Source organism: Equus asinus, chromosome 17 (assembly GCF_041296235.1).
Source record: "Equus asinus isolate D_3611 breed Donkey chromosome 17, EquAss-T2T_v2, whole genome shotgun sequence".
Classification (NCBI taxonomy): Eukaryota; Metazoa; Chordata; class Mammalia; order Perissodactyla; family Equidae; genus Equus; species Equus asinus.
In genome coordinates, this window is record NC_091806.1 from 47647501 (window position 1) to 47675115 (window position 27615).

At 51.9% G+C, this 27615-nt stretch overlaps 1 protein-coding gene across 2 annotated transcripts in view; it reads right to left on the bottom strand.

Annotated features, from left to right (window-relative positions):
- SHANK2 (SH3 and multiple ankyrin repeat domains 2) overlaps positions 1–27615 on the bottom strand; it is a 559575-nt gene that overhangs the window by 448855 nt on the left and 83105 nt on the right. For both annotated transcript variants that reach the window (XM_070488373.1, XM_070488372.1), the window contains 3 exons: positions 16755–16958; positions 13203–13274; positions 10695–10803 (listed from right to left, as the gene is read on the bottom strand). In XM_070488373.1, the coding sequence (XP_070344474.1) occupies positions 10695–10803; positions 13203–13274; positions 16755–16958 (385 nt within the window). The remainder of the gene's footprint in view (positions 1–10694; positions 10804–13202; positions 13275–16754; positions 16959–27615) is intronic.

Below are 27615 nucleotides of genomic sequence, written 5' to 3' on the forward strand. Positions count from 1 at the left end.
GTCCCACACAGATCTACAGAATCAGAATTGACATTTTAACAAGATTCCCAGGTCACCACAGACGTCATGTCTAAGATACACAGCCCTAGAGCACGGTTCTCCCACCTTATTAGGTATGTGATCAGCAAACAGGCAAACAAAGAAAAATGCTGGTGTCTACCTTATCTGGGTCTATCCCTTCAAGTGTAAGTTATACACAACCATGGGAAAGATCATAGTCTTTTTAACAAATGGTGGTGGGACAACTGGATTTCTACATGCAAAAGGATGAAGTCGGAGCCCTACCTCACACCGTATACAAAACGTAACTCAAAATGGATCACACACCTAAGTGTAGGAGCTAAAACTATAAAATGTGTAGAAGAGAACACAGGAGTAAATCTTAGTGACCCCGGGTCAGACAATTTTTTTCAGATATGACACCAAAAGCACAAGCAACAAAAGACAAATAGATAAATTGGACTTTATCAAAATTAAAAACTTTTCTACATTAAATATACAATTAAGAAAGTGAGGGGGCCAGCTCCATGGCTGAGTGGTTAAGTTTGTGTGCTCCCTTGGGCAACATGGGGTTTGCCAGTTTGGACCCTGGGCGTGGACCCTCACACCGCTCATCCACCCATGCTGTGGTGGTGTCCCACATAGAAGAAGTAGAAGGACCTACAACTAGAATATACAACTATGTCCTGGAGCTTTAGGGAGAAAAAAAAGAGAGGAAGATTGGCAACAGATGTTAGCTCAGGGCCAATCTTCCTCACCAAAAAGCATACCTTAAAAAAAAAGAAAGTGAAAAGACAATCCACAGAATGGGAGACAATATTTGCAAACCATGTATCTGATAAGAAACTTGTACCCAGAATATATAAAGAACTCTTACAACTCAACAATAGTAGACCAATAACCCAATCAAAAATACGGGCAAAGGATCCAAATAGACACATCCCCAAAGGTTTAAAAATGGCCAATAAGCTGGGGGCCGGCCTGGTGGTGCAGTGGTTAAGTTTGCATGTTCCAGTTCGGCAGGTGGGGTTCACAGGTTCGGATCCCAGGTGTGGACCTACACACTGCTTATCAAGCCATCTTGTGGCAGGCGTCCCAAATATAAAGTGGAGGAACATGGGCATGGATGTTAGCTCAGGGCCAATCTCTCTCAGCAAAAAGGGGAGGATTGGCAACAGATGTTAGCTCAGGGCTAATCTTCCTCAAAAAAAAAAAAAAAGGCCAATAAGCAATTGAAAAGATGCTCAATATTATTGGTCATTAGGGAAAAGCAAATAAAACCGCCATGAGATAAGACTTCAGACTCATTAAGACTCATTCAGACTCATTAATAAAAGATAACAGTAAACATTGGTGAGGAAGTGGGGAAATGGGAATGCTCGTGCACCCCTGGTGGTGTATGAAATAGTGCAGCCGCTCTAGAAAGCTTTCTGACTGCTCCCAAAAGGTTCAACACAGAGCTATCGTATGACCCAGGAATTCCACCTCCAGGTGTACACACGAGACAAATGATAACACGTGTCTGCACAATTTGCACAAGAATGCTCACAGCAGCATTATTCACAATAGCCAAAAAGTGGAAACGACTCCAAATGTCCGTCAACTGATGAGTGGGTGAACAAAGGGATGATCCCCAGTGCAATGCTATTCGGCCCTAAGAAGGAAGGAAGCAGCGACACACGCCACAGCGTGAACACACCTTGAAATCACTACGCTGAGTGAACGAGACCAGACACCAACGGGCACGTGTTGTGCGAGTCCAGCTATACGAAGTGTCCAGAACAGGCAAATCCAAAGAGACAGAAAGCAGGTGAGTGGATTCCAGGGCCCGGGGGTGGGGAGTGGGAGGAAAAGGGAAAGGACCACTAGTGGGTACCAGCTTTCTCTTCGGGGTGATGAAAGCACTAAAACCAGATAGCGGTGACGGTGCTCATTCTGTGTGCTTATTAACAAACCACTAAAGGTACACTTTGGCTAAACTTTATGGCATATGAAATAGCTCTCGATAAATCCTTAAAAGAAAACAAAAATTGAATTCGGTTGCATGTAAATTATATCTTAATAAAACTTTTAATAAAAAATTATACCCACCCTGTGGTACTCATATATTAAATAAGTTATGAACTGCACATAGATAAATGTTTTTAAAAGGGTAGCTGGACAGTGCAGTGTTTTCCCCCCAACCCTGATGGACCACCTGCGCCTCCTCTGAAAGGACAGAGAAGGCGAGTCCAACACATCTTCTAGGTGAAGGTTCTCTGATAATTCCGAAGTTCACACTCTGGAGACCACCGGTTGACACGTGTCCACAAGGACCACACCACCTGCCGTATCTGCTCGCGGGACTATAGGAGCCCTGCGCCCTAACTCGGCCCTCCACCCCGCCTCGAGCACCTGGGGTTGCAGAGCGCACGGGGAGGGAGCCACTCACCGCCCAGGCATCACAGACAGTGGGGCAGGCAGGTGGCCAGGGCAAAGGAATCACTTTTCAGAGTGGGCAGCTCCCACATGGACACAGCAGAGCCTCTGGCAATAATCTGCATTCAATTGTTGAGGGTTAAACACAGTCAGGCATCACTTAACGGCACGGACACGTTCTGAGATGCGTCATTAGGCAATTTCGTTCTTGTGCGAACATCACAGAGTGACTTACGCAAAGCTAGATGGTACAGCCTACGACACACCTAGACTATATCGTACTAATCTTACGGGACCACCGCCGTATATGCGGTCTGTCGTTGACTGAAACGTCATTATGTGGGACATGAATGTATTTCAACACAAGTGGGTCATACAAAATCAAAAAATCTCCCCCAAAGCTTAAAATGGGGACTCGCTGTCCACTAGAATATCTGATTAGTACCCGCCCCGACCATGAAAGAGAAGAGAGCTACAGTATCTTCCTGCGTACAGCCACGGGCCCCACGAGCAGGGCGCTTCCCCGTGAAGAGTTCCAGACCAGCACGCGAGGCTCGTCCAAACGGCCCATGGGCCTCCGACGCCACGAGGCAAGTATGGAGGGTGAGGGGGTCCCCCGATCTGTCAGCACCGCTGAGCATTCTGGCAACTGCTCCCCAAGTCAGCCCACAGCCGAGGGAGTCATCCGGGCATCTCCCGCCATTTGCCACAAATGCAACCACCACCATCATCCTCCTCACCTTCTCCCTGACTCTGGTTTCGGGGACCAAATGTGCGGGAGGAGAGACAGTCCCAAACGGGCTCTGGGAATACAGATTTGTGATCGGAAATGGACATGAAGAAACAGGCACAACTCACTTTTCTGGGAGGAAATCAACAAGGAGACAAGGTGAAGAGCAGACTTGAGTAAAAAGACGTGGGGCCTCGTATTCCAGACAAAAATCTCTGTTACCAAAAGGAGGTCTGGCTGGTTTTATGAAGTTATCAGATCGGGCCTTGTTCGGCCCACACGGGCAGAATTTCCAAGGGTTCCAGGTACAGCGGTGCACCCAGGTTCACGGTTCCCCTGAGGGAACTACGCCATTCACAGAGGCCAGTGGAGGCTATAAGCATCCGGGAAGTGCTTCAAGGTCAAACAATTTAAAAGTGGATGGCTCTTGCTCCCAGACAGGCGCCCTGGGGCTGTTGGTTCCATTGACAGGGACCATGAGGGTAAGGAGCTATGGGGCCCGCGGTCAACCAGGGTGGAGAGAAGGCACAGGTGAGAACTTGTGACTTTCATCTTTCCAATTGCAAAATCAAGGACAGGCTCTGAGAAGGGGTCCATGGGCTCTGATTCTCTCACAACTAAAGCCTTGGGCAATAAAAGACACACACACACACACACACACACACACACACACGCACACAACTGTACTAATGTGGTTTGACGCAGACAAATGCAGCCCACTAGACCAGGAATTTAGAAAGCATAGGACATTCTGAGCAAGCAAAAACACAAGCCTCAGAACAAGATGAGCCTGGAGTACCTTCTAGTACCGGAAGTAAGAAAGTGGTCAAAATAATAATAAATAATAATAATAATAACCCACACTGATGGGGTATGTCAAAGGGACACAGGAACCAACGGAAAGAGCTCCCAGTGGCCAAAGCCAGAGCAATTTGAGCAACAAAATATGTAAAGTAGTACTGGATTATAGTTCATATTATAAATTAAACATCCATGTGTCCATACTGACAAAAACCACCGATCTAATAAACAAATAAATGGGGGAGAAGAGACAAATCTCCTTCGCAGAAGAATTGCAAATAATTGCTGTTGCTACTCTGCCCTCAAGGAGGTGGGACAGAACTCCCCAGCCCTCGGGTGTGGGCTGTGTTTAGTGACATCCTTCCCAAGAGGACAGCACAAAAAAGGGGGGAAAGGAGTCACTTCGCAGTGAGGAGAGCTGACACCCACCTCAGCCAGGTGAGCAGGTGGGCCTCACGGTCACAGGCCATGTGGACGGCACGTGCTCTGATACGATGGGATGACAAGGACACTGTACCCCTGTGGCCTTCCTCCCACAACCCACACCCCAGTCTAATCCTCAGAAAAACATCAGACGAGTCCCAATATGGGGACACTCTCTAAAACACCTGCCCAGTCCTCCTCAAAACTGTCAAGGTCGCCAAAAACAGGGAAAGTCTGAGAAACTCTCACAACCAAGAGGGGCCTACGGAGACAAGACGACTGAGTGCCATGTGGGGCCCTGGAACAGAAAAAGGATAGTGAGTAACTACTGATGAAATACAAAAAAAGTACTGACTTTAGTTCATGATAACGTGTCAATATTGGTTGATTAATTGTAACAAATGTGCCCTCTTCGTGTAAGATGGTCATAATAGGAGAAAATGGGTGCAGAGTATGGAAGAACATTCTGTACTAACTTCACGATAATTCTGTAAATCTAAACCTGCTCTAACATAATAATTTTTTTAAGTATTAAAAGAACCACATCAAGGCTCAGGTTGCAGGTGACGGTTTAATGTGAAAATGCTGCTGGGGACACTGCTCACCCGAGGCTGTGTGTGCACGTCCTGGGTCACTGCGAGGAGCTCTCGCACGGACCTCCTGTCCCTCCGGCCAGCTCGGGCAGATGTCCCCAATGCCAAGGCTGGCTCGTGGGGGCCCTCATCCCTGCCTCCACGTCACTCTCACTAGTTTTCCTTCTACCTCCTTTCCTTACTTAACATATGGCACCTTTATGAGTCACCAGAATCCTTTCTGAAGCACGGCGGGACATCAACAAGAAATGTTCTGAAATAATTGGGCATGCTACTGGAGCTTTGGCTTAAAAGCAGGTCTCTTTGTAGCAGGAGCTGCGCCCGACAAGCCAAGTGTACTCAGACATGTTCGGTGGCGGCCCAGGGAGTCAGTGACCCCGTCGTCTTCAAGCTGACTTCATCCGCACTGAGTAATTTGTGCGTCCCTGACCCCCTGCAGACCCACGTTCACGAGGCCCCAGATCCACACAGCCTGGAGCAGCCCGCTGTTCCCAGGTGCTGTTATTTCTGGGGACTTTCACATAAGGACTCATTCTGGGGCCACGGCAAGAGCCAGACATGGACCACCGGCCATGGCACAGATCAAACAAGCCCCTTCTGTTCTCAGACAGGCACTGCCCAGTGTACAGGGACCCAGAGTGTCCGGGAAACCTTCCTATTGGACCACGTGGGAGCTGAGGAGGGACTCCCCCCGGAGCCCGCTGCAGCGACACGCGGCAGAACCAGGCACATCTCTGCACAGACGACGGATAAAACCAGCCTGACACGCTGACCAGCCATCACCACCCTGGAACCTCACTGAGTAACTGGATCTCATAAACGAAGTCTAGACGCGTCACAGGTGCCAGGCAAGATCAGCTCCATCAATGGGTGTTCTGCTTTTCCCTTCCCATCCAGACACTGCAAGAGATGAGAGACCTTTCCAGCTTTATCAGCGTCCTCCCCACCCCACCCTGTTGTGCCTGGGCCTTTTTCAAGTTTGGGAACACAGAATGAAATAAAAGCCAAGTTCTGCTCCAAAGGTTAGTTTGACTCCCTTTTCGGGGCTCGAAACACCATTGTCTTCTTTCCGAGGTTCCAATCATAGCAGGAGACGAGCCCGAGACCCTGGTGGGAGAGTCTTTATTTTTTTTACGCTGCTTTCATCACTACTTAATAAAATTTCCATTAGACCAGGTACCAGACAGTTGGTTGTACTAAGACAGGCTGCTTTGTTTTAATTGACAGGTCATTCCTCTGAGATTAAAATTTTTTGTTGTTGTTGTTGAGGAAGATCAGCCCTAAGCTAACATCTGCTGCCAATCCTTTTTTTTTTTTTTTTTTTTTTGCTGAGGAAGACTGGCCCTGAGCTAAGATCCGTGCCCATCTTACTCTACTTTATACGTAGGATGGCTGTCACAGCATGGCTTGCCAAGTGGTGCCATGTCCGCACCTGGGATCCGAACAAGCGTACCCCAGGCCGCTGAATCGGAACGTGCACACTTAACCACTGTGCCACTGGGCCAGCCCCTCCTCTGGGATTTAATTATCTCCTGTGCGCCCCGCCATCAGAAGGGCTGCTTCCTCCCACTGGGGCCCCCACGTGCAGCCCAGAAGCGCCTGAGGACCGCACAGCTCAAGTGCAGGGACGCGGGCCAGGGGCCAGGCATTAGGGCATTTTCTGTGCTTAGGAAGCCGACTGCATTAAACTCTCTGCACAGCAAGTGAAGAAGCCTCGTTTTCAGCCAGATTCTGCTTGAAAAGTTGCACCGAACTCAGCGTGGAACTGCTAAAACATGAGAACAAGCCTTAGCTGTCGGAAGACGGCAGCGCAGTGTCTGGAATAAAAGGGACGCGCGTCAGCTCTTCCCGCCGCCCTGGGATCGCCTGGAGTGGCAGCATGCAACTCCCTCCGGGGACCACGAGCAGAACTTGCTCGGCGACCACAGGCCCTCCAGTCCTGGACCCTCTGCACCTGCCAGGGCCACCACGGCCATGTCCAGCCAGGCACGGCATGCGAGAAGAGAGACCACCAACGACCCTACCTCCTTTCCACCCGGAGAGGACAGCGTGGGCCCTGGAGTCCGCGGGCACGCAGGCCCAGGCTCGCCTCCTCCCTCGCCGGTGACCTGGCAACCAACTCCACTCTCAGAGCTTCCAGCTCCTCCGAGGTCACTGGCCCCACAAAGATGGCTTGCTTCATGGGACCCATGAGGACTGAGGGAGGTGAGTGACTGTGCCACTTTGTCTGGGACCAAGGGCCTTCCTGGACTTCCGGTGTGCAAACCAGGCCCATCCCAGGAAAACTGGACATGTTGGTCACACTACCTGTTGTCTGAGGCCCACGGAAGACAGCCCCTGTTTTTCTCCCTCTGGGTCCAAAACAAGGAAAAAGAAAGCATCTACTGAGGTTCCGTTGTGACCTGACGTGACAGAACTTTCTGGAGACCCTACTACGGATGACTCCATGTGTGAAACACTGAACTTCTGTTGCTCCAATGTCCGCCCCTGGAGGTACTGTCACCTGATCGAGGAGACGAGGAGACGGGGTTCAGAGAGGTTCACTCATCTGTGCAGCCAGCCGTGGAGAAGCCCGAGCTAACACATGACCCCCCTGGGATTCTCTGGGGCCGGGTCCCCTGCAACCTGGGCAGGCTCACCTTGACTAGTCCCAATTCAGGGGTCACCGTGCTGCACTGACTGATGTTTCATACGTGTCACCAGGCCCCTGATGCTCCACCTTAGACGCGAACATGAAGACGTGCGTTTTTCCTCCCAGGGCCGGCTCTGGCCCCTCGGCTGAGCGCGTGCCAAGTGTCCTCTGCATGTTGGAACGCCGGCTGCTAATTCTGCGCGCTTTGTCGGGAGCCAAGCACGTGGACTTGAGGGGAAAATGGGTTTCTGTTCCTTTCAGAGTTCCCTGACTCAGAGTTAACTGGCTGTTCCTTTCTGATCAGTCAATTAGCGCACAGGCCGTCGTCCCGGGAATATTTCAGAAAAGATGGAGGTTAATGCCACGCCACCTTCTCGATGGATCACTGCTCCCAAGCCATTTCTATTTGAGTTCTTAAGGTCCCACTTCTGTTCTTATCATTGTTGAGTCGCTGCTCTGTGTAACTGCTCTGGCACTGATTCTGTCCGTAATCACACACACGGTGGGTTTTAATTCCAGGCGGGGCCGAGAGAAAGAGCCATAGACTTCTGCTTCAAAATAATTCAGAGCCTGTGCTGATGTGTTTTTAGAAGCTGAGCTGGGGTCTGCTCGGGAATGACAGTCATTTCTAGCCCTTGGAATCCAGAAGACACCAGCTGTGGTGATGGAAGCGGTGGGGAGGCCTGGCACACGATGGGAAGGGGCCGATGAGAGGGGTCGTCCAGGAAGAAGGGCAGCCCAGAGCGGACCCTCCCTCACCTCCCGCCACTGCTGGTCAGGGCAGGAGAGAGAGGCGGCCCAGCCTCGTGTAATCATCCAAAAATGGCCATGGATGAGGCCAGGCTGGTGGCGGCCCAGGCCAAAGGCTGGCCTGAAGGAGAGAATCCGGGTCGAGGAACCTCAGACACCAGGCCCGGCTAAGGTCTGTGAATGTTCCCGAAGACTCAGGCTCCTGCTCCAGAATCCACGGATCCGTGTGCTGGGGCCTACATCACGCTGACAGACAGAAGGGAGACGGGAGCCAGTCCAGGCGATGAGCCAGAAGAAGAGTAGGCAGCTCACCGTGGTGCCAGGAGCACGGCCACACGCGCTCGCTGTGAGCCCCCCTAGCCCTGGGGCTCGGCTTCCCCCCTCAGCTCAACTCTGCATCCTCCCCCATGGGATCGGAACTGCCGACGCCTGCCCCACACCTGCTGCCACCTGCTTCCAGAAGGTCAAACCCTGCGCCTGGCCCCATTCCCCATCCAGACTCGCCGCACAGGCCTGGGGGCCATCGCCCGCTGCCTGCTACACACCCTCCTTTTGGCTCCCCAGCCCCGGGGGCTCCCCGTCATTCCCTGACCTTGCAAGGTTGGGGCCCCTGCAGGCACCACACGGCTCCTGGGTGGGTACCCTGCTCGTCTTCAGTCAGGCCTCTGAGCACGTCCCCCCTCCATGCACGCTTGCACTGTCCTGTCCCCCAGCATCTCAGGCGCCGAAGCTCCCGTCAGAGACAAGCTGGCATGCCCGCTCTCACGCGGCTTGCGGTTCAAGTTAGGAGACACCGGAGTTAATGGCGACTACGTCCTGAGCTCAGATGGGGAAGTGCACAGCTGGATGAGCAGCAGGTGGGGAACCCCCAGCTTTAGGGGTCAGAGGAGCCCCCACAAATGATGAGAAAGCTCCCTTCTCCAGCTGACTAATGCATTTGTTGTGCGCTTAATAACTGTGAGGTGGGACATGTATAGGTGACAAGGACACGGGGTGGGGGCGGACTCAGCCCATCCCACTTGCTGAGTCCAAGAGGAATGTTCCGTAGCCCAGGGTAACTCACCTGCCCAGGTGAACACTCCAAGTTGCCATGGAGACCCTCTGCTGAGCGGCTCTCGGCTCCCCACGACAGCCAACCCTCGGCCGGCCAAGCTCAGCACGTCCCAGTGGCACAGGGCTCTCACCTAGAGCTATGGTGCTTCCACCCCCAGGGGAGAGATACTGGGTGATGTTTGGAGACACTTTTGGTTGTCACAACTGGAGGGTTACCACTGGCATTCGTGGGCAGAAGCCAGGCATGCTGTAAACATCCCACAATGCACGGGACAGCCCCCCCACCATCAAGAATTGTCCAGCCCCGCAATGGAATACTATTCAGCCATAAAGAAGGAAATCCTGCCATTTGCAACAACATGGATGGAGCTTGAGGGCATTATGCTCAGCGAGACAAGTCAGACAGAGGAAGTCAGATACTGTACGATCTCACACGAGCGATCTGAAAAAACGGAACTCACACAAATGGAGAACAGACTGGCGGTTGGCAGAGGTGGGGAGCGGGAGGCAGAGGAAACGGGTGAAGGGGGTCAAAAGGTACAAACTTCCAGGTATAAAATAACTAAGTCCTGATGCACAGCATGGGGCTACATGTTACAAGACTGTCTTATATGTTTGAAAGTTGCTGACAGAGTAGATCTTAAAAGTTCGCATCACAAGAAAAAAAAAATTCATCACTAAGCATGTTGATGGGTGTTCGCCCGACTTATTGTGGGGACCATTTCACAATATAAACACAGGTCGAACATTACATTGTATCCTTATAATGAATACAATGTTAGGTGTCAACTATATCTCAATAAAACTGAAAAAAGGGGAAGAGATAAGATTAAATAAAAGTTAGTGCTCATTTGGAATTGTTAAAAAAAAAAAAAAAGACTACTATGCAGCCCCTAACATCAGTCAAGACTGCCGAGGTTGGGGATCCCTGAGCCCCCTGAGCCCGCCCGTGGTTAGCGGCCGCACGCACACGGAATCCGGTTCCAGCGGGGGAGCAAGATGGCTGCATGTGCCTGCGTGTCTCCCCAGGCTGCCACACAGCAGCTCCGTGCATGCCGTCATTCATTCGTCACTTATTCAACAGCTAGGTATTGAGGACCTACTATGTGCCAGGTGCCACGCTGGCTGGAGAGACGTCATGGGAGCAATCATAGTCACACCCAGAACTCACACAGAAGTGAGCAAGCCCTTTTAAAAACCACGTAAGGCGTCAATGCTGCATACGCACGTGGCATCTGAACAGCGGAATCACCGTTCCTAACGGAAGCCGTGCTTCAACAAAGCCAGCACCCACCTCCAGTCTCCAGGTCATGGAAATTCGGATCCAGGCCTCGTTCCAGCATCTTGACGATCTTCTCCACTGCACGGTGCTGAATATGATCCATGCATTTTTTCAGATTGGTCTAAAGAGAAAAATTAAAAACCAGAAATGTCTTTGCAGGCCACAGGAAGGCTCCTGACGGGGTGCACGCTGGCCTCCCCCATGCCGGGAGAGCCGCCCCCTGATGGGGGCCCACTGCCGACCCCGGGGCTCGCCAAGCAGCGGCTTCTCTGTGTCTGGAACCCCTGGGCCAGCATGGAGTCCAGCGCATGGCCCACACACTCAGCCTGTCCTGGATGAATGTTCTAGAAATCCTCACCGCTCGCCGTCCTTGCCAAGCGCCTTGGGATGTTCTTTCTTTCACTCTCAAAAGAAGGAGCCACCCGGACCGCTTTGAGAAACCAGTTTCCAGGGTCCACTCCAGACCTTCTGACCCCAGCGAGCGAGGCCCAAAGACTGGCATTTGTGTTCCAATCCCCAGGCTGGCAGCCACAATGGAAAGCAGATAGGGCAACGCTCACTCAGGTTAATCCACCTTCGGGTTAACTCTGTGGCCACACGGGCAGAAACAGGGAAACCTGGTCAGCGAGAGACTCAGGGTGAAGGAGATCAAAGTGATCAGTGGGTCAACCTTGACCGGGAAAGATGTTTCCCCAGCCTTTCTCAGCCTCATCTGTAAGAAAAATAATGATTTCCGGGCCATCAGGCAGACAGCCTGGGCTATACGACCATAAGTGCAGTATCCCACACGCCTCTGTCTGAGAAATCTAACTCTTCTCTGTGGCCGAGTTCTCTGCCCCCACTCCACATCTCTCCCCAAACACGCTGGACAGGGAGCAACGGCGGTTTCAACGCTGGCAGCCCCTGGACCCTCCAGCCGGCCTGCACGTCTGATCTCCACCTGCATGGTTTCCATATATTTCAGGACTAGAAATTCACAAACGCCCAAAGACACAGGATACACTTGGTTTCACTTATCACCGTCACTGCTATTTACTCACTGACATTTAAAAAAAATTCACAAACACATTTCTATCTACACATCTGAGGGTAATCAGAAAAACCAGAAGTGTCCAGACCTCGGGGTCTAAACACCACCATCCAGGCGGATTCCAGGGCTGGGGCGGGAATGTGCAAGAGGAGCCCCAGCATCCTGCTGTGCCAGCAAATCATCAAGGCTCAAAGGACGGTGGGGACATGCCAGGGGGCAGAGAGCCAGGGAAAAGGCCACCACTGGCCCCATCTGGACAATTTGAGCCCAAAAATAAATAATGATAATTGCACATTCTAAGCTGTTGGATGTAATAAAAACCCACACGTCCACCCTGGATGAAATGAGGGGAAGAAAACAGAGGGCCCTGCTTTGAGCTCACAGCCACAGGTGAGCTCACCTGGACAGCATGAGGGCCAGCTCAGGAGGCCGCCCAGGCAGTTGCCCGACTCTGGCTTTCCCTGTGCTCTGCACGGAGAGTTACAGGCTCTCCGGAGTGGGGCATCCACGAGCATCCTCAAGTATCACACATCCTCCTCGGTGTTAAGGGAGGCGCCCACCACGTGCTCCTGCTCCAGTATCCCCTTGGACCTGCACAGCACCCCTGACCAAGTGCAGGCGTGCCCACGGCGTGCCGGCCCACGGAGTACCCGCCCAGCAGCAGGGGCTCCCTGGGCACGGTGCGCACAGTATGTCCAGCCAGGAGCTGAGCGCTCCATGGAGCGCGGCCCACGGTTCTTTGCCTTCACACCCTCCTTCACTCCCCTGCTGCCCACATCTGTGCTGTTTATGCAAAGAGCACATTAACCAGCTTTGTACCCAAGCGACAGCAGTGGAAAACTACTTCACTGCTGTCTTTGATTTCGGGAGCGATGGCTGAGAAAGAACGGCGCCCCCCTCCTCCCAGAAACACCCAGAAGGGTTCCACTCTACTAAGTGACACTATTTCACTTACAAGTTGTCATCTACTGTATTTTCATCACACGGAGGGGACGACAGTGGTACTGAGGTGGGGGGGGCTCTGGCGGAGCCCTTCTAGGTGCCGTGGGGAGGGTGTGTTTCATTTGCGTGGTGAAGTCAGGCCCACGTGGGCAACACCAGGGAGGTTGCCCAGGCAGCCCAGGACACAATGTGCACGCCTTTCCCTATCCTGGTGGGATTCCAAATGCCACCCTTCTTCAGAGCCGCTGCCTTCGAGGAACCTTCTGGAACATCCAGTCCGATTTGCTCCCCTGCCTGAGCCCCCACCAGCTTCACAAAGCAACTCACCCTGCTTCCCGGCTGGCAGGTGGGTCTCGGGCAGCATGAGGTGGGCCTGGTCCACCAGCACAGCCCCACCCCACCCCTCGCCACAAGAGGGACACAGTAGGTGGCGTGTCAGCATCTCGCAGGAAGAGGAACCCTCTGCCCAAGACCTCCCCTCGTCTCTGAAGACGATAACTCGAGACGACCCAACTCCAGGAGCGTAGGTGACAACCGTCCCCACTTACCTTTGTGTGCAGCTTGGCCAACTGCTTCTCGTCCAGATTGGCTTGCTTATACACCCGCTTCTTGTATCGAAACTGGCACAGAAACAGGAAAAAAAGAAAACCAAGTGAGTATTTCACGAGCTGTTCAGAGACCAAGAGGCCCTTTCCTGGGCCCACGACATCATAAGAATAACCTTTGCCGAGATTCTGCAGCCATTTGGCTAAAAAGCCATAAAAAGAAACAAGAGCAGCCTAAGGGAGGAGTCAAGATCCTCCGGTGGAAAAGCGTGGCTGCTGGCCACGTCCAGCCCTGCTCAGCATTACTAGACCCCGGCTCCTGCGTGGGCATCTGCCTGTCAGCAGCGAGGTCCCGTCAGCAATGAGGATGCTGCTTCACACGCCTGAGTTTCCTTCTGCATCGTCAACCTTTATGAAAGCAGGCATTGGAAGCCCCGGCATGGTGAAGCCACCTCCTCTGGCACCTGCAGCTTCTGCCCGGGACTCTGGGGCTGCGGGTCACCCCCTTGAACAGCAGTGCCTCCCTTGAACTGGAAATCACATCGTAGGAACCGAGGAGCGCATTTTGCTCAGACGTCGTCATGTGCTGCCCGAGAAGCAGCACTGGGGTCACGGTCAGCTTCCTGATTCCCAGGCACATCTACCTAACGCGTCCTCGCCTCTCCCAGGTGCCCTGACCCCTTCGGAAGAAAAATGCGCTGGAGATGCTACGGAGGTTTGGGAAAGAGGCCAACAGTCTGGGAGTCGCCGAGGTTTTGAGCTGAGGCATCTGTTTCATTCCCAACCCCACCACTGTCCTGTCATCGGAGTAGCTTTGGGCTGGACGCTTGTCCCATCTCAGACTCAGTTTCCTTATCTGTCGCATGGTCATAACAACACCAAGCTCCCAGGTGGCCCGAGGACTGAGTGTGGGCTTCCTGGCAGGGAACCAGCCCTGGCCCGATGCTGCTTTACCCCTCCCCTGGCTTCTGCCAATACCATCACACCCTAAGGTGTTCCAACAAGCACAGGGGGAGTGACAACACCCCCACGTGAAACGCAGGTGCAGGGCAGGGGGTAACCCGATCCTGAACCAGAAAGTCTGAACCCAGATAAAGCGTCCAAGCGACCACCTTACTCTCCTTTCCCCCCTGCCCCAAACAAGACAGCTAATTCGACATCACACAACATGCCTTTGTTGCACAGACCGAAACTTGATTTTTTTTAAGTGCCAAAATAAACCCGCAGTGAAATCAGAAATTTCTGTGAAACTCCAGGGGCACATGGTTCCTGGGTAACACGTGGTGTCGTGAACCACAGAGGTCTATCCTCCTGAACTGAACTGGCCCGAGGAGATCCAGTCCCGTTTTGGGATTTCTGCCTGATTCTAGATTCGACCAGGACAGCACGTTGTCTGTCCCACCTCCTGGGACCACTAAGAAACCCTTCACCCCTTGCATCTGTGGTGGTTTCAGAAGCCACCAAGAGTCACGTCAGGAGTGTGACAGCATTCACTATCATGTGCCTAAACTTGGAAAGTCCAAAAGAACGCAAATCGATGGGTACTTTTTCCAGTTATAAGGAAACAAGCTGGGGCTCATGGCACCTCTCGGCAGGAAGGTAAGTACCGAGGAGGAGAGTCCACTTGCAGAGTCACTAATCTTCACAGTTCGTGGCTACCAGAGGGACGCAGGCTCAAAACCACACCCTCTGCTGGCTGTTTTCCCAGCACTTCCTACGTACAGTTAGCCAACCATATTTTTCTGGAGTCACCAAGGCAAAGAGCTCAGCACCTCGCCTGCCCCTCATGCATTGATCTCCAGGCCCGCCTCAGCTCTGTGCAGTGGACGCTCTGGCAGGACAGTGGCCCAAGGAGACGAATGAGTGGAAGGATAAATGGCTCCTTCATGGCAGTGACAGCTAATGACACAGCAGCTGCAACGCCACCATGGGACACTCGCCCATTGCCAACCGCGCTGCTCTGTGGAATCCTTCATTTAAGCCTCACGGCCACCCAAGACGGCGGGGCTAACAACCCCCCAATTTCACAGCTGGGAATCTGAGGCTCAGAGAGGCCGGGTGAGGTGCTCAAGGTTGCACAGTGACCAGGGCTGGACCAAGTCCATCTGATACTGCAGCCCATGCACCCACGTGGGGCCGTGAACTCAGGACTAGGATGCTCTCATGCAAACTTCTCGCCTCGGCTCCCATGGGGACATCAGAAAGGGGACACTCATGCCCGCTGTTCTAGAAGGCATGACACAGCCCTGCCCGGGTCACCCGGTGCTTCACACGCCTTGTCCTGTCCGTTTCTCAGGGGGTGGGGCACAGGCGATAAAGGGCCTTCAGATCAGCCTCTAAGAGGCCTTCTGATCAGAGCAGGCTCTGGACTTCCCGCTCTTCTCCTCCTGTTTTACTGTCACTACCCAAATTATCAGCCCCAGAAATGAACTGTTTCTTCACTGTTCCTGATCTGTCACCTTCCACTGGAGTGGAGGCTCCGACGACCAGACCTAGACTGTCTTGTGCACGTCGGACACGCCTGGAAAGTGTCTGGCATATAGCCGATCCCAATAAGCGGTTTTTCAACGAAAACCCATTTGACAGACGAGCAAACAGAGGCCAGAACAGCTTGCAAGTGGCATCCCGCCTCTTCCGCCACTGAAAATCCTCTCCCTGGTCTGACACGTTCCCCCTAAACGGAGACCCCCAACAACCGTGGCCTCCAAGTCGCCATCAGACCCAGAAATGTGCACATGAGGGAGTACTCGGGTTCTGAATTCGTATCCACGACACGCCTGACTTCGGAGTAATCTCCAGTCACTGAGAATGTCATAGAACCCCCTTGGATCGCTCAGATGCCAGCTACCGTCCACACTCACAGTCTCTCACTATTTGACTAAGCTGCAATGAATGCGACCACGTAATAATGGTAGCAATGTGTTGGGCAGTCGTAGAAATGACTCCTTTCCTGGCCTCTTGTGTAACCGTCTTCACGTCTCATGTGGAAATCCTGCATGTCAAGGCGCGGTGCAGCAAGCCAGGGTCAGAATGGCAGGCAGTGGGCTCGCACTTTATGTGGACGTGTGCAAGCCTGCCCAGCTCCCGCATCAACCCCTTCATGAGGCAGGCCCAGGAGTGTGTGCCCGGCTCTAGTGGCTCAGACAGCCCACGGGTCACTTCCCGAGCAAGAAGCAGAAAGGAAATCGTGATGTTGATAACAGCGGGATGGCCGCTGGCCTCCCTATGCCCAAGGGCAGGAGACTGACTCGGGGAGCAGAAAGCAAGCCCCATCCCACGTGCCAGGACTCAGAGGTCCTAGTGACACGAGCCTGAGTAGGACGGAGGCTTTGCTCACATCAAGATCTGTCTCCAACAAATTCATCAAATCTATGTTAAGAAAACAGAGAGAAATTTGCACAACAGTCGGCAAATCACAACAAAATCCGGGGCGACCTCAAGACCCAAAGCTGATTTCTTAATTTGGGGTTCATTTCCCAATTCCAATCAAATCTGGAGGTGAGCGAAGGCCCTCCCACTCCCCGCCGTGTCCAGGCTGTGAGCGAGAACCGGTACCTCCAGGGACGGGATGCCCTTGCCCGTGGGCTGCGGGTACTCTCGCAGGAGCCGCTCCTCGTCGAGGAACTTGCCGTCGCGCCCATTGCTCGCCGGCTGGAACAGCCCGTAGTTCAGGACGTCCTTCAGGCTCTGGCTCAGTGAACACAGAATCCGCTGCTTTGCAACCCACACCGTCGCGTCCGGGTTAAATCGAATGCATTTCTGCAGAGAAGGACAAAGACACGGGAGAGGTGAGGTGGAACGCCCCCTGAAGCAGCCCACGTGGGCACCCGGCCAGAGATGGCAGAGGTGTTTCCGTCCTGCCCTCGTAGTTTCTCTGAGCACTGGACCCCTGGCCTTACAGGATGAAAAATAAGAGCTTCTTGTCACTTGGATGGAGCCCTTGGGTAGACATAAGAAGGGAAGCGCTCAGATGGAGCCACTGGTGTCTGAGGCCTCAACTCTCATCATTGACTCAAACTCCGGTACCTGTGACATCTTTCTCGTGATCAATAACCACCTCTTGCCTCGGCCCGTTCTTTCACTTGTCAGGGCTTCTCAAACTCGAGTGCTCATTAAGACACAGACTGCTGACCCCTGCCACCTCCCGAGAGAGTGTCTGATTCGTCAGGTCTGGGCCCCAGACCCTCACTTCTCACAAGTTTCAAGGGGATGCTCTTGCTGCTGGCCCTGGGAACACACTTTGAGAAGCACAGCTTGAACACATCCCAGCGTGACTTAATTTTTATGTGGACCCCTCTCTGACATTTTAGATACGGGCGGTTGTCTCGTCTGGTCACCTCACTGATGAGAAAGTCCATCCCGCCCACGCTGGCCCCGAACATAATGCTTTGAAAACAGGCACCACCCCTCCCACACCACAAAGGAGAGCGATTATGGAAAAATCACATCAGTTGCCACCAGAGCTTATTTTCAAAAAAGTTAGATAGTGTCGATGATACAAACCGATCACAAACACCTTTCAAAATCGTGACATCGCCGCTAAGAACCAGAGTGACACAGCGCGGCCACGTGCCCAGGTCCCTTCTGTGCCGCTCGCCAATAAGCCAGCAGAAACAAACGCCAGGTCAACTCCGCTTCTAAGTGTGACTTCTAATTTTTATTGAATTAAAATTATGTTCTGTTGCATAGCCATCAGCAGGAGCTCCAGAATTTGCTTTATCACTGTAGAAGCATTCAGAAATAAATGAGGTTGGACCGAATATGAGGCTGGAACCAATTCTCTATGAGGCAGTTCTGTGTGCCCGGGAATGCCAAGGGCCCTCCTGCTGTCTCCTCCAGCCTCGAGGTCCATTCCTCCTTGCTGAGTAAGGTGATCCGCTATGCTCAACAATGAGGCTGGTTCAGCAGGCAGCCCGGATGCCATCGCCCAGGAACACCAACCGCGTGCACATGAACGCTCCGTCTGCCCCTCTCTAATGTCAAAAGCCCGAATATGGGGTCATTGATAACTCACCAGTTCCTGTCTCAGCCATCATTGTTGGCCTCTGGCTCCAACTACATGGACACTTAACTCAAGTTTCCTTAGACACCAGCATCCAAGGAAGGCCGAGGCTCCCTCCCTGAGGCTGGCAGAAAGGATGCTGAGTGGAGGACTGCTGAGTGGAGGAGAGGCTGGGAATTGTCTCCCAGAGGACCCGTGTGGCAATGCAGGTGGTCGCAGAGACCGGCGTCCACTGCCACTCAGTGGGTGGGCCAGGGATGCTGAGTCTGAGCGGTGCAGGGGTCAGTCCTGCACAATGAAGAACCACCTTGCTCCAAAAAATGCCAAGAGGGCCCCATTGAGAAACTTCTAGAAGGAGCGGGAGGTTGGAGGTCAAAAGGCTCGGGTCTGCAACCCCAAAGCATACACTAACCCCGTGATCACGGGCAAACCTACCAACCCAGCCGTCCCCTGCGTTTCTGTGACGGAATCAGGCCCAGGACTTAACGTGCAGGAAAGTTATAAAACGTGTGATAATCACCGAGAACACTGAGGAAGATATTTACGTTCAGGTCCTTTGTGGATCAGGGACATAGCGCCTTCGTTCAGATTTTCCAATTACTTGTCAATTTGCCCCAATGTTGAACACTGACGATTACAAGGGAGAGACAGTTTAATCTCCAGAATAAAGGACAAAATTTGGGAGCCCCTAAGTGATGTTTTTCAAAGAAGTAAAGTCTAGTCTCTGAGACGCCAACCAGCAGCTTTAGGGGAAGAGGCGCCAGGAAGGGCGCTGCCGAGATGGACCGTGGCGGCGTCTCTGGGGAAAAGCAGCGGAGAGGGATGGACGTGGCGTCCTTTCACCTAACGGCTTGGCTTTGGAAGAGCAACAAAGCACCTCCAACAAAGATTTTCACCCCAGTAGGAATCCACAAGACAAAAAAACCAACCTGGAAGACCTCCTCTGCCTGACAATGGTGGAAGGTCACTCTAACCAGGGCGTCCAAGACGAAAGAACATGCTGACGGTGAACCTAAGCACGCGGACCAGGCGACACGCAGAGAATTGGACACCGGCTAACAAAGGAGCAAGTCGGGTATCGACCATCTGCTGGTGACACTCCATTTAAGTCAACCCGTCCCAGACTGATCCCCACCGGCACCCTCCACCTCTGCCTCCTTCTGTCCTCTGTCATCCTTCCCAGCCTCCATGGTGAGAGGGCTTCTCAATCCAGAAGTCCAGGAGATGCTCTTGACTTCTCCCTGTCTTGCACCTTCTAGATCAGTCTGCATTAATCTAGGGCCTCGAGCACTTGAGTCCTCGTCTGTCCCACCCCAACTGCCCAATGGGCCCCATCCTTTCTCAGGTGGGTCACTCCAGCAGCCCCTGCAATGAGCTCGCCTACACGCCTCTCAGACCCACACAACTTCCTTCTGACAGGCCACCAGTGTCCCTTCTGAGTCCAGTGACTCCACTGCCTGGGGGCTCAGGGCCAGTGCCCTTACCCAAGGGACACAGCAAAGGACTGACCGTGGTCTGGACCCTGCCTCCTTCTCAGGACGTGTCCTGCCTGTCCATGTCCCTCTCTGCCTTTGCCCGAGGCCCACACACATATGCAGCCACACAGACACACACATAAACACATATAAACACATACATACATGAAGAAACACACACATTCCAACAGTGCCAAACGACTCGCTGGCAATTCTCTGAAATGCCAGGCTGTCTACACCCCTGTGCGCTTGTGCCTGCAGCTGACCACCCCCTCCCCTTCTCATCTGCCAGCTCAAATCATATTCACACCTCCCACCAGGGTCCAGGACTCACGCCCTCGAGGGTGTCTCTCTGGCCTCCCCCAGGTTGACCTGACCACTAAGCACCACACGTTGAACCCAGGGAACCGGTCTGACCACCCAAGACCCGAAGTCCAAGCTCATCTGGCTGACCCTGCTCCCTCCTGTCCAGCCTGTGGCTCACAGCCTCTGCAACCTGCATTTCTTGTCCACCGGGAGGGTGGGATCTGTGTGTATTTTGCCTTAGAAACCTTCTCCCTTTCTCCTAACTGACAGATAGGAGTCAGTAACTGTCACTCACTGACCTCCTGGAGTGACACCCAAGCACCAAGATGTCCAGATCCATCGGAAAACCTGGTGCGTCTGGGCTGAGCTGAGTGGCTTAGGATACAGAAAACTTACAAAAGGATGTAAGGAGATCTCCAAGATGCAACTCAGAGCGGCTTCTCCCACCTCTCCTGACAAGCAGTACGTTCCTCATGGCACGTGGGTGGTTTGGGAACGGGAGGGGGGCTGACGTGGTAGAGAACTGCAAAATCCAGCAGTGAGAGAAGGGGTTTGTGACCGACATCAGCCCTGATTTAATGACGTATACAGCAGCCCGACCGATGCCTGGGAAGGCTCCCAGGAGTCCTTCAGGCCAGATTCCACTCTCTAAGTTTCTCAGCACCCTAGAGGCCCTGATCCACAGAGGGAGGCGCATCCTAGCACAGGGAAACCCTCCACATCTCCTTCAAGACGGACGTCCTGTATCTCCTCTCCCCCTCTCTCTCTCCCTCCCTCCTTCCATCCCTCTCTCCCTCCCTCTCAGCATCACTCCAATATTCAGCTGATTAAGGAGCTCCTCCCTCCTCCAGGCTGTGAGCTGCCGTGTGAGGACAAGGGATTATGTCTTTTTCTTGGCATAACTGTACCTGTAGTTGGGTAAATGTTGACGGGGCTGAACTGCACTGAATACACATTCTAGAAATGGAACACTCCCGGGTGACAGAATCCAACAGTAAAGGAAGCTCTGGTTTTGCTCACGATGGAGGATGACAGCTACCACTTCCTGAGGGCTTGCTTTGTACCCGGTGCTCTGTGAATACGTTATCAGTTTAACGACAGCCAAGATCCTGAGAGGCGCGAGACTGCACCACCCAAGTTTGCAGAGCTGTAAGCGGCAGAGACGTGGTCAACCACATCATTAACCTGTAGGAAACTCCGGTCCTTCCACTGGTAAAGCTCATGGTCAAGCTCAAATCTAAAATGAAGAGAGCAAGAGAAACCCAGTCTCCTGCACGGTCAACATGAGTTATAGCTATTCTGCAAGATGTGAAGCGAAAACCTGAAAATACTTGGACAGAGTAGGAAGAACATGGCGCTGGTGGCAGGCAGAGGCAGATGCCCAGCCTGGGTCTGCCACGTAGGCTGTGTCTATGTGTTTTCTAGGGTGTCGTAACAAAGTCCCACGGCCTAAGTGGCTTAAAAAACAGGACTGATTGTCTCCCGGTCCTGGAGGCTGGACGTCTGAGGTCCAGGTGTGGGCAGGGCTGTTCTTCCTGAGTCTCCTTCTTGGTGTGTAGATGCTGTCTTCTCCCTGTGTCCTCATGTCGTCGTCCCTCTGTGTGTGTCTGTGTCCTGATCTCCTCTTCTTATGAGGACCCACCCCAGTCCTATTGGATCAGGGCCCACTCTAGTGACCTCATTTTACCTTAATCACCTCTTTTAAAGAGTCTTTCTCCCAATACAACCACATTCTGAGGTGCTGGGGGTTAAGACTCCAACACGGGAATTTTGGGGACACAGTTCAGGCCATAACACCATGTGACCATGAGCAAGTCTCTGCAATGCACTGAGGGCCATGTGCCCATGGTGGGCCACGTCTGTGTGGTCAGTACCCTGACCACGATTCATGGAGGATCACAGAGCTTATGTTTTGGGGTCACAGGCCCACCCATGTCAGGGTGGCTGGCCTGCCAGGAAAGAAGTAGGCAGACGCCGGACAAGGCTGTTTTGATTTACAACAACATAGCAGGAGAATTTCCTGTAAGACAGTAAATTACTTTCCAAATCTGTTTTGGGCCCCGTGAAATGAAGAGGATGACAATGGCTGTTCTGTAAGATCTTACAAGGGTAAGGGAGTGTCTAGACAAAGCTTGAAAGAATGGTAAATATTATGCTCCATAAAATATGTGTCATCACCGTGGGCTGTCTGCAGGCCGAGAAAAGAACCATCAACAACACACGGTTGAATTAAAGATACGCACAGGTGCCACCACTTCCCCAGCATCTGCTCATGCCCATTCCTCAGGTGAGACCAAATCCATCTAATTTACTCTCGACTTCCACCCAGAAAAAGCAAGAAGATGAGGGGAGAAGTGCTGAAGCATTTGGGGAGACTGGTGCTGACGGGACCGTTCCTCCATCAGCCCAGGATCCACTTCAGGATCCAGAGCTGGAAACGCTGTAGGAATAAATGTCCCAGCTCTGAGAACTTTTCTAAGCAGCATTTAGCAAGAACTCAGGATACTCTGAAAGACATCCAAGTACCTGAGCAATGTCATTCATCGCAAAAAAGCACGTTTCACGTTTACAACTTCGTCTGGGGTCACCATTTATGTCATCATCTGTTTCTTTATGATGCATTTTCAAAGACCCATAATAAATAGAACTTAGCAGAAGCCAAGGAAAGGTGCATTTAAGAGTGTTTGGGCTTTGAAGAGCTGTTCACGTGCAATCTGCACATTTGCGCACTTCTGAGAAATAGCCAACATCAAGGGCAACCCAAACCATAACTGGATAATTTCTGAATGCAATTGTCCAAATGAAATATTAATGCTTTTCGCTGTGGACTAAAACCCATCAGGCTGGTACGTGGGGCAGCCAACCCTGAAATGCTGCCACAGGTAACCCGCGAAGCTGGAAACAAGGTAATTACACGGAACAGGAAAATGCCAGTGACCTTGCCGAGAAGGACAGCCTGATCAGAGGATGCTGAAGTCCGGGAGTCAAGCTGCTGCCTCGGAATGTTTAAACACTAATAAAGGATAAAGAGGCCATGGATTCATTTTTCCGACCAGAATAACATTTTTCAAACAGTAAAAGGTTAATAGCAGTCACCGGATGCTGTGCTGAAGCGATGGGCAGACTGCATGTCCATGATTTTCCACGGGCTACAGGGGTCCTCTGCTATTGTCCTGGTGACAGTGAACTGAGAGGCACTGGCTCGGGATTTGCCGGTGATTCACGCGCTCCTTGGAGGTGAGCCACTTTTCCTCTTTTGATACCCACGATTCCCGGCAGGCCCACAGCAAAGCAGAGGATTGGATGCTGGTGAGAGAAGGCCACTTAGAAGCAGAAGATGGAAGTGGAGAAACGGGCAGTCAGGGGAAGTAATCACATGGCCCTGACGGCAGACACAAAGCCCTCACCGTGTGCCCACCGGCTGGCTAAGAAAGCTTGTTAAATGCATCATCTTCTCCTTACGTTCTCCTGGAGAGAGGTGTTAGCACCCCCATGCTCAAAGAAGAACACTCAGAAATCTCCAATCTGTTCCCTGGGTCACAAGATGCAAGAGGCGGGGCTGGAATCCGGCTCCCCGAAGGCCAAGCTAAGAGTATCAGCTCCATCCCACCAGCACAGGCGGAGCCAGGAATCAGGAGGATGGACCCGACAGGGGGTGTGACGCGGACTGGAGGGGGAGAAAGGGAGACCGTCAGGCAGCAGCCATGTACCACATACTGACATGTGGAATACGAGCCCCTGTCCACCCACAGAGGATAATTGTAGGGGACCCGTCAGAACCGGGAGGAAGGCAGAGTCAGACCAGGCTTGAGGAGTCACGGAAATCCAACCACAGAGCGAAGGTGCAGGAAAAGAGCCTCACCCCTGGACTTCACGCAGAAAATTAAATATTGATGATTCAGGGTCCTGGCATTGCCACCTTCCGGAAAATTCTTAGCCTGGGACACAGGGGGAGGAGGAGATATCTGTTCTTAACTGGCGTGGCCTCTGAACCACAATATTCTCGACACAATGTGGGATTTACAAAGCTTTCCCACAGAATGTGTAATAATTCCCAACCAAAGCCACCTTCCCCAAACATTATTTTCCCAAAGAGATTTAAGCGGGTCTTAGCGCTAAGCTTAAGCAGAAGAGCTCACCAGGTCAGAAGTTGTCGTGCAGGCCATGGGGACCCGGAAGCCGGCCAGTCTCTCTCAAGTCTAAAACATTAAGCTACTGTCTCTCAGGAAGGCACAGCACAGACTCCTTACAACACACAACCGGATGCTGGCTAAGCAGGTTTTTGTTTTTTAATGATACATATAAAAATAAAGCCCCTCAGCCTTTAGCAGGCTGCCATGTGAGATGAGTAATAACCGACGTGACCAAGACCTGATTCGATGGAGGGTCCCAGGGCTTTCCTCTTTGTTTTAAACAATTCATGACTCACTAATTTCCTGATTAAAACTGTAAAGTGTACACCACTCCATTTAAAGACAATGAGGCTGATCCTCATCACAGAGAAACTGGAGAGGCAGAGGGAAGTGGGGGCAGGGGGGGTGGGGGCTCTCTTTGGCCTTAGCAACCAATTAATGAAACCACAAAGAAAGCCAGATTCCACGCCTTCTATCCCCCCAAAAAGTGATCTAAATGCATACTACAAAGAACTTAGCAGGGTCACTCAAAGTAGAGATCAAAGCTCCAAACCATGTATTTCTGCAATGTAAAAGGACGGATGGATGCATGGATGGATAGGTGGATGGATGGATGGATGGATGCATGGGTGGATGGATGCATGGATGGATAGGTGGATGGATGGATGGGTGGATGGATGCATGGATGGATAGGTGGATAGATGGATGGATGGATGGATGCATGGATGGATAGGTAGAAGGATGAATGGATGGATGCATGGATGGATAGATGGATGGATGGATACATGGATGCATGGATGGATAGGTGGATGGATGGAGGGGTGGATGGATGCATGGATGGATAGATGCATGCATGGATGGATAGGTGGATGGATGGATGCATGGATGCATGGATGGATAGGTGGACGGACGGATGGATGGCTGGATAGATGCATGGTTGGATAGGTGGATGGATGGATGGGTGGATGGATGCATGGATGGATAGGTAGACGGATGGATGGATGAATGCATGGATGGATAGGTGGATGGATGGATGGATGGATGCATGGATGGATAGGTAGAAGGATGAATGGATGGATGCATGGATGGATAGGTGGATGGATGGATGGATGGATGGATGGATGGATGGATAGATGGATGCATGGATGGATGCATGGATGGATAGGTGGATGGTTGGATGGATGGATGCATGGATGGATAGGTAGAAGGATGAATGGATGGATGCATGGATGGATAGGTGGATGGATGGACGGATGGATGGATAGATGGATGCATGGATGGATGGATGGAGAGACAGTAGGATGGAAGGCTGGATGGATGGAGGGAAGGAAAGTGGAAAAATGGAGGGATGAAGCAATGATGACTGATGGATGGATAGTATCAATAAAGACAAATCTCAAAAATACAATGCCAAGTGTTTTGAAAAAGCAAGTTATAAATGCATGCCCAGTATGATACCAGCTATCTATATTCTTTTTTACACAACAACACAACATTACATAGTGATCACTGATACACATAAAAAGAGAGCAAGAGACGAGGGATTCACACTGAATTCATGACAGTGTTTGCCTCAAAAGACAGGACTGGCCATGAGGACAGGATGACTTTATCAGTAATGTTTTAATCCTGTGATTAAAAAATGACAAAACATTAACAATTGTCAATTTTGTGTAATAGAGATTTGGTATTTATATTACTCTTTGCATTTTTCTTTATTTTTAATTCTCTCTAAATTAAAAAAAAAAACCAGCATCAAACAAGACCTAGGGTGTTCCTTATCCTCTTGTGGGGCCTCCCTGCATGGACTGGGGTCAGCCCTGGCCCACACTCCACGGCCTCAAACAAAGTTCTTGACCATTATTTCCTTCTGCCCATTGAGTCCTCTTCGATGCCTATTTTTAAGGCAGAAAATGTGCTCACGTCAGGGTCACATACAACTAATTTTCTATTTAAGTCTAAAATCCCACTCGAATTTCACTGTAAACAAGCGATCAGGAAAAAGAGTACATTCTGGGACGAGATGATCTGAAAGCAAAATGGCAGCCCAAAAGATGAATACATTTTTTGATACAAGAGTTTTTCATCTCTACCCTGCCTGAACTACTGGAGGACGTGTGAGGCCACTTAGTGGCGACATCTGAGGCGTCACTAGGGTAAGCATTGGTCTTAGGGGTAGACTTACGGGGATGGGCTTGTCCCCAACAGGAGAAACGGACAACGAAAGAAAACACGGCTCCACCTCACAGGCCACATATCACCCGATTCCGCTGATATGGAATGTCCAGAACAGGCAAATCCATAGACACAGATAGCAGATGAGCAGTTGCCAATGGCTGGGGCAGGGGGAATGGGCACTGGCTACTAATAGCTATGGGGTTTTCTCTTGGGGTGATGAAAATATTCTAAGACTGCTTGAGGTGATGGGTACCGTCACATGTGAATTTACCAAAACCCATCAAAGTGTACACTTTCAATGGGTAAATTGTATGGTATGCAAATTTTATCTCAATTTTTCAAAGAAAAGAAAACAAATCTTCTTTTGTCCCTGTCCTGAGAAACATCAAAGACCAAGGCACCACATTTTAAGACGTGTTGATACAAGTCACTGTTAAGGACCCTTCGCCCAGCCAGAGCACACTCTCAAGAGATGTGCAAGAGTCACATCTGCTCGGACCTCGTTGACGTCGTCGTCTTGACCCGTCCGTGGGTCCCCACCTTCTCCTGCCACCTTAGTCCCAGCCTCGGTCAACGTCTCCGTGGATTCCTGGAGGAGCTCCCACCTCGCTCCAGCCCGCGGCCCCCAGCCTTCTCTGCTGCTTCGACTCGCCCAGTTCATTCCCACCTCAGCCTCTCTGCCCCTGCACAGCCTCAACCAGGGCTCAGCTCAGAGGCCACCTCCTCACCCAGTGGAGGCAAGAGTTTAGATGAACTCATTCACTCTCACTAGATGCTCCTTGTTCACTCAGTTGTACCAGCCGCTGGGACACAAAGACGAGCAGAGCAGACACAGGACCCCCTCGTGGAGAGGGACTGACCAAGCAGTCACCCACGTCCTTAACTGTGAAGTCTCATCTGGGAGGAAAGCGCGGAGCAAAGGCATGGAGACATCTCACGGAGGATCCGCCCCAGGGAAGGGAGAAGGGTACCATGTGCATCCGAGCTTCGTCCTGAGAACAGGAAGCACTCATAGGAGGGTTTTATACACATGGTGGCAACCGTATGTACGTTAAACCAATGACCTCAGGTGTTGTGTGGGGAACTTCCAAGAGGAAAGGGGTTTGAAGCCATCCTGGTTTGGGAGAAAGATGGCAGTAACAGAGGTGGAGTCGGGGTGGTGATAAGGGTGGAGAGCGTGACACAGGGTCACAGGGATTCAGAAGTTTGAAGGGTAGGACTTGGGGGTGAAGTGCCTCTGGTGGCTGGGGAGATGGAATGCTCAGGATACCCCTTCACTCTGGAAACAGAATCAGAGAAGGTTCTCAGTCAAAGCGTGGAAG